Source organism: Crocuta crocuta, unplaced genomic scaffold (assembly GCF_008692635.1).
Source record: "Crocuta crocuta isolate KB4526 unplaced genomic scaffold, BGI_CrCroc_1.0 scaffold84, whole genome shotgun sequence".
In the NCBI taxonomy this organism is placed as follows: domain Eukaryota; kingdom Metazoa; phylum Chordata; class Mammalia; order Carnivora; family Hyaenidae; genus Crocuta; species Crocuta crocuta.
The window spans coordinates 6897787-6911564 of record NW_027530213.1 but is presented as its reverse complement, the minus strand read 5'-3'; the positions used below and the strand labels follow the sequence as shown (position 1 = coordinate 6911564).

The following is a 13778-nucleotide window of genomic DNA, read 5'->3' as shown; positions in this document are numbered from 1 at the left end:
TGGTTAAAAATCCCTTCAAGGTTTCTGACAGCCTGATACCTATAAAAGGAACAAAGCAGGGCAGAGCCCGGGAGGAAGGCCTGCGGTCACATGGGTTATTTGCTGCACTCCTAATCCCACCTTCGGTTCCTGGGCATTTACCTGTTACCTCCATGCCCTTGCTGTAATCTCCTGGGTAGCCTTTACTTGCCATCACGACAGTTATGGCGGTGCGGTTTTCGAGCCAGACAGGCAGAGATGTGCAGAGCAGGCCATCAAAGGTAGACTGAATCACTTCATAAAGATCACTTTTAAGAAGTGGGAGGATCACCTGGAAAAACATAAATCAACATGGCACCTGAGAGAAACTTGAGTTCTCTCTAGACATTTTATTCATTGAGACACCAGCAGAACCCACACAGATTTCTTAAAGGTTAATTATTTCCAGGCTGATAAAATCCTGAGATTAAGAAACGCACATCAACAGAGTACCACTTCATATACTGTCTTTAATTATTACTCACTTGGCACTCTGGATCACCAAAACGGCAGTTAAATTCCAGAACTTTTGGGCCATCCTTGGTCAGCATTATACCAGCATAGAGGACACCTTCAATGACAAGGAAAAAAAAAAACTATAACGAAAACATTGTATTGTGACTGAAAATTAAAATACTTCTAATACTCAAAGTTTTGCACTGACCACGGCAAAACTTACAACAGTGCTCTATTAAAAGGTGGTGAAAAAAGAGAAACCAGGGAAGTTTCGTCAAGGTGTAAAGTCGCTCTATGAATAATGTCCACAGTGACATCAGTGTGCTTACCTGTGTATGGCATACCCTCCTGCTGCATGCCATCCACTGTCTTCTGAAGAATGGTATTTTTTATTTTCAGCAGCAAATCCTTTGAAACCTGGGGGTTACATAGGAATATTTAAATATAACTGGGCATTTAAAAAAAAAATCTTGTAAGCAATACTATATGGGACAATGAAAACTATCATTTCTTACCTACCTCACATGAGCTGATCCCTTTATTCTTTTTTTTTTTTCCCCTTTATTTATTCTTAATGTTTATTTATTTTGGGGAGAAGGAAGTGGGGGAGGGGCAGAGACAGGAGGACACAGGATCCAAAGCGGGCTCTGCACTGACAGGCTGACAGCAGGAAGCCCTACGTGGGGCTCGAACTCATGAACTGCGAGTTCATGACCTAAGCTGAAGTCAGATGCTCAACTGACTGAACCACCCAGATGGCCCTAGGCTGAGCACTTTAAATTCATAAACTTTTAAAATCTTCACATTGACCCTTTAAGTATTTAGGCTTACTTTTGTAACACAGAAAAGAAAACCTCTGAGAGGTAAAAATTATCATAAGCAGAAGCTAGATTATACATTTACTGATCAGGGTCAGCTGCTGTTTTATGACTAAGTATTAAATCACCTTTACTACTAAACTTATAAAATTCTAAACATGTACACAATTAAAACAAAAGAAGTTTCCTAAACCATAATAATAATAAAAATGAAAAAATTTCCCCTCCCACCTTGAGGCTCTTTTGTATCCTTCTAGTATATTCTATGCCTATTTCATAAGTTTATAAAGTTAAAACGTGGAGGCGCCTAGGTGGCTCAGTGGGTTAAGCATCCGACTTCGGCTAAGGTCATGATCTCACGGTTTGTGGGTTTGAGCCCCGCGTTGGGCTCTGTGCTGACAGCTAGCTCAGAGCCTGGAGGCTGTGTCTCCCTCTCTGACTCTCCCCTGCTAATATTGTGTGTGTGTGTGTGTGTGTATGTGTGTGTGTGTGTGTGTGTGTGTCTGTCTGTCTCTGTCTCTCTCTCTCACACAAACAAAAAGGGGCGCCTGGGTGGCTCAATCAGTTAAGTGTCCAACTTTGGCTCAGGTCATGATCTCATGGTTAATGAGTTCAAGCCCCGCGTCAGGCTCTGTGCTGACAGCTCAGAGTCTGGAGCCTGCTTTGGATTCTGTGTCTCCCTCACTCTCTGTCCTGCTCCCACACATGCTCTGTCTCAAAAATAAACATTAAAAAACCCCAAAAACCTTATAGCTTAAAGTAAACCCTGATTTTTAATCTTTTAATCAACAAAATTGTGTACAAGGCACTGTATATATCATCAGCACAAACAACTATGACTAAATCATCAGTGAAAAGAATGGGTGAGTTTCTGAAGTGCTTGTTCTACTTAAAAGACACCCAATGCACATTTCTTAGAAAAACTGTCCAAAAACTGTTTGGAAACATACTTTATGTACCCATTATGGAGTACAGAGACCATAAAATCAAATTATCGTCTGACATGGTTCTCAGTTCATCTCTCTTTCACACACACACTTAATGAGCACATGCACACACTTACTGAGCACTTACGTGCTATGCCTTGGATATCCAAAGATGAATAAAAAATAACTCTAGACTATAATTGGCTCTTATAGGTTAAAAATAGGGTATAGACAGCAGGAGCTAGAAGGATCTCAATCCATACTTAGTTCTTCATAGACTCTAGAAAAAGGTTTCCATTCATTCATTTATATTTTTATAAATTTATTGTTAAGTTAGCTAACATACAGTACATACAGTATACTCTTGGGTTCAGGAGTAGATCCCTGTGATTTATCACTTATATACAACACCCAGTGGTCATCCCAACAAGTGACTTTCTCAATGCCTATCTCCCATTTCCCCAGCCCTCCCCTACTCACATCAACTCTCAGTTTGTTTTCTGTACGTAAGCTTCTTATGGTTTGCTTCCTCTTTATAACTATTTTTTTTTCCTTCCCTTACCCCATAGTCTTTGTTTTTGAGTGAAACTGGAAAAGATACTTGTCATTTAATAGGAAATCCAAATTGCTGATTAGTATCATGTACAGAAAACACACAGGAAAATATTGTCCAAGGGCTCTTTGAGAAGACCAAACCATGACTGCTGAACTTGAGCTGGACTTCTGGGAAGTACCTGAGGTGCTGGACAATAGGCTCCCATTCCCCCTGTGTTGGGGCCGTGATCTCCCTCCAGCAATCGCTTATGGTCTTGTGCTGGGGGCATGGGGGCCACGGTTCTACCATCAGTGAAGCACAGACACTGTGGAGAAACAAAATAGTCCACTTATCTTAAATGGCAAAAAGTAAAAAAACAAAAAACTTAATAAGAACTATATTTACCATAACTCTATTCAGGGAGAATTATTTTTTTAAGTGAGCTGAAACATAAATAATCCTAAAGTATTTACATTAAGAATCAAAAGATTTTGTATACTCAGTTTCTGAAGGCTCTACAATTTTTGAGCTAGTTAGGAGAGAAATGTCAAGCTACTTCTTTTTTTTCCTTAGATGATTTTTTTTTCAATTTATTGTTTTAATTTACACTCAAGTTAGTTAGCATATAGTGCAACAATGATTTCAGGAGTAGATTCCTTAATGCCCCTTACCCATTTAGCCCATCCCCACTCCCACAACCCTTCTAGCAACCCCGTTTTCCGTATTTAAGAGTCTCTCATATTTTGTCTTTCTCCCTGTTATTTTTGCTTCCCTTCCCTTAAAGTCCTCATATTAGTGGTGTTATATATTTGTCTTTCTAATTTTGCTTAGCATAATACCCTCCAGTTCCATCCACGTAGTTGCAAATGGCAAGACTTCATTCTTTTTGATTGCTGAGTAATACTCCTTTGTGTATATATACCACATCTTCTTTATGCATTCATCTTTCGATGGACATTTGGGCTCTTTCCATACTTTGGCTATTGTTGATAGTGCTGGTATATTAATTGGGATGCATGTGCCCCTTCAAAACAGCATACCTGTATCCTTTGGATAAATACCTAGTAGTCCAATTGCTGGATTGCAGGGCAGTTCTATTCCCACATTGTTTTCCAGAGTGGCTGCACCAGTGTGCATTCCCACCAACAGTGCAAAAGAGGTCCTCCTTCTCCGCATCCTCGCCAATATCTGTTGTTGCCTGAGTTGTTAATGCTAGCCATTCTGACAGGTGTGAGGTGGTATCTCATTGTGGTTTTGATTTGTATTTCCCTGATGATGAGTGATGTTGAGCATCTTTTCATGTGTCGGTTGGCCATCTGGATGCCTTCTATGGAGAAGTATCTATTCATGTCTTTTGTCACTGAATTACTTGTTTTTTCGGGTATTGACTTTGATAAGTTCTTTATAGATTTTGGATACTAACCCTTTAACTGATATATTGTTTATAAATATCTTCTCCCATTCCATCGGTTGCCTTTTAGTTTTGCTGATTGTTTCCTTCACTGTGCAGAAGCTTTTTATTTTGATGAGGTCCCAATAATTCATTTTTGTGTTTGTTTCCCTTGCCTCTGGAGACCTGTTGAGTAAGATGTTGCTGTGGCCAAGGTCAAAGAGGTTTTTGCCTGCTTTCTCCTTGAGGATTTTGATGGCTTCCTGTCTTACATTTAAGTCTTTCATCCATTTTGAGTTTATTTTTGTGTATGGTATAAGAAAGTGGTTCAGGGGCACCTGGGTTGGCTTAGTCAGATAAGCATCTGACTTTGACTCAGGTCACAGTATCAGTTTGTGGGTTTAAGCCCTGCGTTGGGTTCTGAGCTGACAGACCAAAGCCTGGAGCCTGCTTCAGATTCTGTCTCTCTCTTTCTCTGCCCCTCTCCCACTCAGGCTCTGTCTCTCTCAAAAATAAACATTAAAAAAAAAAAAAAGAAAAGAAAAAGAAAGTGGTCCAGATTCATTTTTCTGGATGTCTCTGTCCAGTTTTCCCAGTACATTTGCTGAAAAGACTGTCTTTATTCCATTGGATATTCTTTCCTACTTTGTCTAAGATTAGTTGGCCATTTGTGGGTCCATTTCTGAGTTCTCTGTTCTGTTCCATTGATCTGAGTGTCTGTTTTTGTGCCAGTACCATACTGTCTTGATGATTAGAGGTTTGTAATACAGCTTGAAGTCCAGTATTCTGATGCCTCCAGCTTTGGTTTTCTTTTTCAAGATTGCTTTGGCTATTTAGGGTCTTTTCTGGTTCCATACAAATTTTAGGATTGTTTGTTCTAGTTCTGTGAAGAATCCTGGTGTTATTTTGATAGGTATTGCACTGAATATATAGATTGAAATCAAGCTACTTTGAAAGTAAAATATTTCAATCTTTTCCCCCCTAAATAACAGGGGGGGAACTCTGCTGATACACTGGGTGTGATTAAAAGAGGATTAATTCTTTTTTCATTTGCATCCAAAATACTAAACATAAATAAATTCCTTTCTAAGTGCTGGGTTTATGCTTTCAGATGAGGCAACCAGAATAAATCAAATCTTTTTAGGGCTCATAGATATGGTAATAGAACTTCTCATACTCTGTAATAGCCCAAAAGAGGAATATACTTACAGACACCTCTTCTCCTTCAAGAAGTTCTTCAATGACAATTGTTTCTCCAGCTGCTCCATAAGCTTTCTCCTTGCAGATGAAAAAAAGAAAGTAAGCTTTTAGTATTTACTTAATGGGCTGTTGTCATTTTTCAGTTTCTTTTATTGTAATTTCCCCTTCCTTTTCTAAACTTGACATGTGCCTTCAATTCACAACCCTGAGATAAAGAGTCTCAAGCTCTTCTGGCTGAGCCAGGCACCCCATATGAATGAATGGTTCCTATTCTGTCAAATGGCAATGACACAAAGCTAGCACTGGTACAGATGAAATGAACACATCATTAGCACTTTTCTGGGGATCTAGCTTTCTAGTTTCAAATAATTAACAGAGAAGCAGATGTTTTCATCATTACCATTTAACTCTTATGTGTGATTATAATCAGAATATGCTTGCCTGAAGAATTCTGTGAAAATATATTTCGATAAGGGAGATCAGTAACCAAGATGGATCATAAAAGAAAAGCAAGGACATTAGTTCAATGCTTCACTTCTCCTAGACCTCGGACATTAACACATACTTGTCTTCATGGATGGTTGAGAATTTGAATGTTCTGTAGTCTTAAGGATTTTCTACCTTTCCATAGCAGACAACAAAGCATGCTACAACTTACTTTCAAAGAACAGCACATGGTTTAGCAATCAATGTAGATTTGTAAAAACCGTTTTTATAGAAATGGGTCATAATACACAATATTGTAACAAGTAAATGACTGATGTCTTTGTTAAGTATGTTTTCCTTATCTTGAGAAACATTTCATAAACCTACAGGTATTCATCACAGTGTGACTTTTCTAGAGGAACCACTTACTTGCATGATCTCCCGTACAGCTCTGCAGGCCTCTTCTGTGCTCTTTGCAACAATCACCCCTTTCCCGGCTGCAAGACCACTGGCCTTCACGACCAAAGCAGGGAAGTCTGCACTGTGAAGACAGAGTCATCTTCAACACTCAATAAATCCTTACAACTCAAAAGCCTAAAATGCTCTAGGATGTTATAATGATATGCTACAGCAACAACTGAAAAGCATAAAGAAAAAGAAACTGCTTATACCAGTATCATTTTGATACACTTCCTGCTAGGAATTTTCCCCTCTGTATTCCTTCAGTCATGATCATATGGTACATACAATTTTGCTTTTTTCCCTATCGTGAGATCGTCCAGGCAAGGTCTTTGGAAACTGAAGCAGTTGTATAGTGCAGGTATAGAATGATCCTTAGAAATGTGGTGAATTGTATTTTCAATCCAGTAAAAGATGTGACTGTGTGAGACTTGTGATACACAAGTCATTTCTGGAAGTACACAGAAGAAACTGTTCTTGGTGGTACTTCTGCTGGATGGGACTGGAGATCTAGTAAGAGACTTACAACTTACCCAAGCCATCTGGCTACAAGGAATTAATAACATTGTGTGTAAAAACCCTACAGGATAAAAAATAGAGAATGTAAATGACCCAACTAAAAGGAAAACATACCAGATAAAAGGGAAAAATGTCAACAATAAAGGGCAAAGGATGCGTATACCATCATTTGTTATATGCTTAATTTTTTAAGTTTTTTTTTTTTTTTTTTTAATTTATTTCTGAGAGAGAGAGAGACAGGCAGCATGAGCAGGGGAGGGTCAGAGAGAGAGGGAGACACGGAATCTGAAGCAGGCTCCAGGCTCCGAGCTAGCTGTCAGCAGAGCCCAATGTGGGGCTCAAACCCATGAACCGTGATATCATGACCCGAGCTGAAGTCGGACGCTTAACCGATTGAGCCATCTAGGCGCCTCTTAGTTTTTTTTTTTTAAGTTTATCTATTTTGAGAGAGATACAGAGAGAGTGTGTGCGCAAGTGGGGGAGGGGCAGAGACAGGGGGACAGAGGATCTGAAGCAGGCTCTGTGCTGACAGCAGACAGACCGATGCCTGGCTCAAACTCACACAGTGGGAGATCACATTACCGAACTGCAGTCAGAGGCTTACGCAACTGAGCCACGTAGGGGCGCTAACAAAGAACAAGAATATTTAGTCTTCTTAGATCTCAGTGCTGGTGGCAGAAGGCTAAGTGAGGATTCTTCACTCTAGTTAATTATTTATGAAAAAAACAATTATCCTTTATGTTGTAAGATGCCACTGTGTTTGTCAGTTTGGTCGTGAAAGGAAAGCATGACTGCTGAATCAAATGTTATCTTTTCCCTCAGAAACTCTTCAGTTATATTTTAAAAACTCTTCTTTCTCCAAGGCCATGTACAACTCTAAATGCCCAGAGTCCCAACCTCCACAGCACAAGCTTCCCCCTACAATTATCTTACTGTAAACCTGTGACACAAAAGTGACCTCTATATCTTCCGGCTACCTCATAATGAAGCTGCAGGCCTCTTCAGGTCTAGTGAAAGCTCTCCACCGTGCGGTTGGGATTCCGTGTCGGTCCATAAACTCTTTGGCAAATCTCTTGCTGGACTCTAACTGAGCTGCTTCTGCCGTGGGACCAAAGCATCGCACTCCTGCGGAGGTCAGGTTCCCAACAATTCCTATTGATGGAAACAGCCTTAAGTGAACCAAGGTCTCTGTGGGACCTTCTGACTCTGAAGAATCATGATTAGACTAAATCTACAGGGACATAAAGCAGATGAGTAGAGGCAAAGAATAACTAGGTTATTCATGATGTCTACAGGATATGAACAGGAACGTTACTACCATGTGATTCAAATCCAGCAAAAATGATTTGCTGGGTCAAATGTATGATTATTAAATGGACACCAGAACAGAGCAGAATGTGAACATATGTTTCCCACAGTTGCAGATTTGACCTTTCATTCTTCACACTACTGATATATCAGGGAAAAAAATGTAGAATCCATACATTTCAAGGGGGTGTAAGCTCATTTTCCAGTGTGAATCTCCAATGTGAATTGAGATTAAAACTCCTCATTTTAGATGATCTCTAAGCTCCTGGTGGCATTGCAAATATTCTATCAATAAATTAGAAACAAACTTTACCAGCAGCCAGAGGTGCCTCTGGTCCAACAACCACGAATTCAATTTTCTCATCTTTGCAGAACTGAGCAAGGGCAGTGTGATCATTGATCGAGATGGCTGTGAACAGAAAAACAAACCCACCTCACTTGATAAAAACATTAATAGTCATGCCGAAAAATAAGTACTGTATTTTGAGACACCTACTTACTATTGCTTTTCTTTTATGGGTACAGAGGATAGTTTCACCATGAGATATTCAGAGCCTACTGCATGAGGCTAATCAACATAGCTCAGCCCTCCATCACTACAGCCAGTTAGATGAAAATACCAGTCAGCTTCCCAAAGAGCTATTAAAAGTCCTTTCTTGACTATGGTATTCATGTCCTATTGACTGTAAGCAAAAAATGTACCATAGAATATATTCAGAAATTGTCTTTTAAGGTCATTCACTCAAGATTTACTGAGAACCACTATATGCTAGATTCTGTGCTAGTCACTCGGTTAAGATATTGAAAGAGTCCCTACACTTAGAATGTTTACATGGGAATTTGGGGTAATAAATATGCAAGAAAAAGAAAAAACAAAAACAACCCCCCCCCCCCCCCAAACCCAAGTGTGAACAAATCAGGCAAATTTGACATTAGGTGAATTGGGAAGCTATTCCTGATTGAGCCAGGGTCTTTGGGCAGAGATGTGTACGCTAAGCACTGAATGATAATTTTAAGACCTAGCTTCCTTATTCAACCCATAAGCCGGGTAAATTTTCTCAATGGAGTTCTAAATAATTAGCAGCAGGATCAATCATATACAAAGCATGGGTTGGTTCCATAGGCACCCTCCTGTTTCATTGTATCTGGACCACCATTCTTTTTGGCTTTTTTTTTTTAGGTTTATTTAATGTCTATTTGAGAGAGCAAGGACACTTGTGAATGGGAAAAGGCAGTGAGAGAGAGGGAGAGAGAATCCCAAGCAGGCTTTGCACCATCAGCGTGGGAGCCTGACGGGATTCAATCTCATGAACCGTGAGATCATGACCTGAGCTGAGATCAAGAGTTGGATGTTTAACTCAGCCACCCAGGTGCCTCTGGATCACCATTCTTACGTTGGCTAAAGCTTTAAACTACTCCATGATATTTGCAATGTGTAAGGGATAAGTGCAGAAAGAAGCACAATTCTCAATCTTTGAGCTGCCTGAGTAGGAAAAGGAAGGAGTACCATGTACTCTGGCTTAGTACCTGCAACACAACTGGGTTGAGCAGAGGCGACTACCTCTCAGTTTTTCATTTCCAAAAATACACATCAAAATGCCTTTAACCTTAGGCACCTATGATTTTTTAAATTGATGTATTTTGTAAGGTTTAAAGTAATCTAAGATAAAGAAATGCTACCCTCTGATCAAGATACCTTTTTTTAAAAAAAATAGGCTTCACACCTGTGCAGAGCCCAACATGGAGCTTGAACTCGCAACCCTAGTATCAAGGGTTGGACGCTTAACTGACCTGAGCCATCCAGGCACCTCTGAACAAGATACCTTAAATTTACAGCATACAAGTATTCAAATTACCACATACATCTTAAGGTTAAGAAAAGCATTCAAGGGGCGCCTGGGAGGCTCAGTTGGTTAGGCGTTGTCCGACTTCGGCTCAGGTCACGATCTCATGGTTCGTGGGTTCAAGCCCTGCATCAGGCTCTGTGCTGACAGCTAGTTCAGAGCCTGGAGACTGTTTCAGATTCTGTGTCTCCCTCTCTCTGACCCTCCCCTGTTCATGCTGTCTCTCTCTCTCAGAAATAAATAAGACATTAAAAAATTAAAAAAAAGAAATAAGAAAAGCATTCAAATCTGAATAACTATCGACCCTATAAAGAACAGATGCAGTTGACATCATTTACGGCTACTAAGTCTTACTACCGACTTTATTTTTTTTTTTTTGTATTTTAACAGTTTTTCTTAAAGTTTATTCATTTTTGAGAGACAGAGCACAGGGGGGAGGGGCAGAGACAGAGGGAGACACAGAATTTGACACAGGCTCCAGGCTCTGAGCTGTCAGCAGAGACGACCCGAGGCTTGAACCCATGAACTGTGAGATCATGACCCAATCCAAAGTCGGACGTTTAACTGAGCCACCAGGGCACCCTTTTATATATATTTTTAAAAGAGAGCACACGTGCACGGGAAAGGGGTAAAAGGAGAAAGCAAGAGAGAATCATAAGCAGACTCCATGCTCAGGGTGGAGCCTGACGCAGGGCTTGATTTCAAAACTGTGAGATCCTGACCTGAGCAGAAATCAAGTCGGACACTTAACTGACTAAGCCACCCAGGTGACCCTTACTCTCCACTTTATAAGACAATTACCAGTATTTGAAATCTTTTCCAAGCAGGCAGTGCCTGCATTTCCTGGGGCAACCAACACATGTTTGACATGATTAGATTGTGCAAGTTTCCAGGCCAGTGTATGTTCTCTTCCTCCACTGCCGATTACAAGTATGCGGGCTGCCATTGTTCTCAGTGCAAAGCAGGAATTCCAAAGGAAAATAAAAGCTGCAGAAAGTAAACCACAGTTGATATTTTAGAATGCATATACTTTAGGAATAATTCCTAAACATGACTTAAGTAGTTACTTGTAAACATACAAATAACATTTCACTCCCAAGATTTGTGAAAAATGATGGATCATAATTTGCGATGATGTTACTCATGAGGATTAGGGAGGTATGTATTTATGGAATCTCCACATCCCATGTTGGGCCTGAACTCATGACCCCGAGATAAAGAGTTGCATGCTGTAATGACTGAGCCAGTCAGGTGCCCCACGGTAGGTATTTTAAAAATGAGGCAGACTGGCCTAGAACTAGGTTAAGGAATTAAATGGTGACTTAACTTCAACCTAATTTAAAAAACTCCTATGAATAATCACCTTTATTTAGGTTTTACTTTCCTCTTTTCGAAAAAAAAAATTTAAGTTTATTTATCTTTTTTGAGAGAGAGATGTGTGAGCAGGGGAGGGCACAGGCAGACTGAGAGAGAATTCCCGGCAGCGTCCACACTGCCAGTGCAGAGCTCGACATAGGGCTTGAAATCACAAATCATGAGTTCATGACCTGAGCCTACCTAAGAGTCAGATGCTTAACTGACTGAGCCACCCAGGTGCTCCTACTTTCCTTTTAAAAAATTTGTAATCATCAAGCCTCAGTTGAACATGCATCCTAACATTTCCAGTTTAAAATACCTGTTTTTAAATATTGAGATACTATACATAAAACTTTAAAGTTATCATAAATTGGGAGAAATATTTAAGACTGGGACTTATATAGGCCAGAGAGTAACTATTTTCATCTTTGAGGGTCATAAGAGCTCTATGATAACAGCTCAACTCTGCTACTGTGGCATGAAAGGAGCTGTAGCCAATACAGAAATGGGTGAACAAGGTCACGGTTAGTAAAACCTGATATAAATAGCCAGTGAGCTGTAGGTCACAGTTTGCCTATGTTCTGCTCTAAGCAATAGGAAGGCTTATAAAGAACAGTCATGGGGGCACCTGGATGGCTCAGTCAGTTAAGCATCTGACTTCAGCTCAGGTCATGATCTTGTGAGTTTGAGCACTGGGCTCTGTGCTGACAGCTGCTTTGCACTGTGTCTCCCCCTCTCTCTACCCCTCCCCTTCTCATACTCGGTCTTTCTCCTTCAACAATAAACAATAAAAAAAAAACGCATGTTTCAATAAAACTTTATTTATGGACATTGTAATTTGAATATCTTACAGTTTTCAAAGGTCATAAAAACATCATTCTTCCTTTCAATTTTTTCCAACCATTTAACAATGTAAAAATTATTCTTATTTGATGAGCTGTATAAAAAATGGTGGCAGGAAGGATTTGGGACAAGGGCCAGATTGGTGACTTAGTGCAGTATGTTAGAAGGTTGATAGAGAGGGAAACTCAAACTTGAACATGTCTCACCTTCGCTCTGGCATTTGATTCTTAGCAGGATGTATATAACACCTATCTCAAGTCAGCAGCGTGATCCTGGCTAAGCTCTTACTACCTGTAATTCGATTTCTTTACATCTTAAAAGATGGAAGTAGGAGAACTTGCTTTAAGAAGCTACTTAAGGGTTAAGTAAAATGACATTTTTTTTCAAAATTACATTTATAAACGGTTAATATAATTTCTGGCACTCAGGAGCAGCAAATCCTAACTTGTTATATATTATTACCTTTACATAAATTTATATGTTAGAATGAAGTACTAACAGGGAAAGAAAAGCCAAAGGAATGAATACTTGTCACACTAGTTTACTAATTTCTAGAAAGCGTTTCATTAGGTAGAAGGCAAACTGCAAATAGGAGAAAAGAAAACTGCAATCAGTAACTTCTCGAGTGATGTTAGGATTACATATTTACAGAAAAATTTAAGCTGGTAATACAAAAACCTTACAACTTTTGAACACTTTACTTTGTGCCAGATGCTTTTCTAAATGCTTTTCATGACTTGCTTCATAATCTTAAGAATTCTATGAGATAGATACTATAGCCACCCCACTTTACAGATAAAAAAAACTGAGGTCCAATGGGGTTAAGGAAGTGAAGCCTCGATTCCAAAGTATGCAATTTTGCTTCAGATATTCTTAACAGTTGAGATGATCACTTAAAATTTGAGGAAGAAAAAGAATTGCTAAACTATTGTCTTAGAGAGACAAAAGCTATTTTAACAAAAAAAGAAAAAAAAACAAGACTTGCCACGGGTATCAAAAATACCTGAAATAATTTTTTCTGAAATCTAGAGAAAAAATACTTTAGTTTGAAATGGGGCACTAAAGGAAAATTGTCCTGGTAACCACAGTGGATCACAGAAATTGCATCAGGACTCAGCTTGAAGGGATCCATACCAAGAATGGTTAGGAGACCTGGGCTGCCAAGTGCTTTGGTTTGGGCTGAGACGGCCCCTGACTAGCTGGGATGCCTTGAGGCATGGGCCTCGGTCATTTAAACGGGTAACTTAAAACCAGAAGAAGGGAGCCAGGTAAAGCCATCGCAACGAACGCGGTGAAAAAGATAAAGCTGAAACCAATCACGAAAGTGGACTAAATCTGCTACAGACAACGGGTGCGTAAAGAAAAAAATACGCATTTGTGGCTTCTGATCTTAAAAAAAAAGCATAGAAATACAAAAAGGACCCTGCCACCTTAGAAGGCAGGGAATGTGAAAAATCCAACGTAAACCTCGGCTAAAAGAAGTGAAAAGCACATGGCCCACCCACACCCACGGCATTTAAAAATAAGACGAGAATTCCTACAGCCAAATCAGTTCCTACGGTTTCAGCCAATTCCTGATATTAAGTCCCCAAACCAAAGCATAAATGTACTTTACTTGGAACCGGAGTAGGGGGTCCTGCAACGACCCAAGGCGGTCCTGCAGCTCACACGCTCACCCGC

At 39.8% G+C, this 13778-nt stretch overlaps 1 protein-coding gene across 1 annotated transcript in view; it reads right to left on the bottom strand.

Moving 5' to 3' along the window:
* Window positions 1-13778, bottom strand: part of GART (phosphoribosylglycinamide formyltransferase, phosphoribosylglycinamide synthetase, phosphoribosylaminoimidazole synthetase) — a 31742-nt gene extending 17964 nt beyond the window's left edge. The window contains exons 1-10 of the mRNA XM_077765494.1: window positions 13714-13778; window positions 10701-10886; window positions 8369-8464; window positions 7725-7899; window positions 6199-6310; window positions 5353-5421; window positions 2953-3078; window positions 804-891; window positions 504-589; window positions 142-310 (exon numbers count right to left, since the gene is read on the bottom strand). Coding sequence (XP_077621620.1) covers window positions 142-310; window positions 504-589; window positions 804-891; window positions 2953-3078; window positions 5353-5421; window positions 6199-6310; window positions 7725-7899; window positions 8369-8464; window positions 10701-10845 — 1066 coding nt within the window. The 5' untranslated portion in view covers window positions 10846-10886; window positions 13714-13778. The remainder of the gene's footprint in view (window positions 1-141; window positions 311-503; window positions 590-803; window positions 892-2952; window positions 3079-5352; window positions 5422-6198; window positions 6311-7724; window positions 7900-8368; window positions 8465-10700; window positions 10887-13713) is intronic.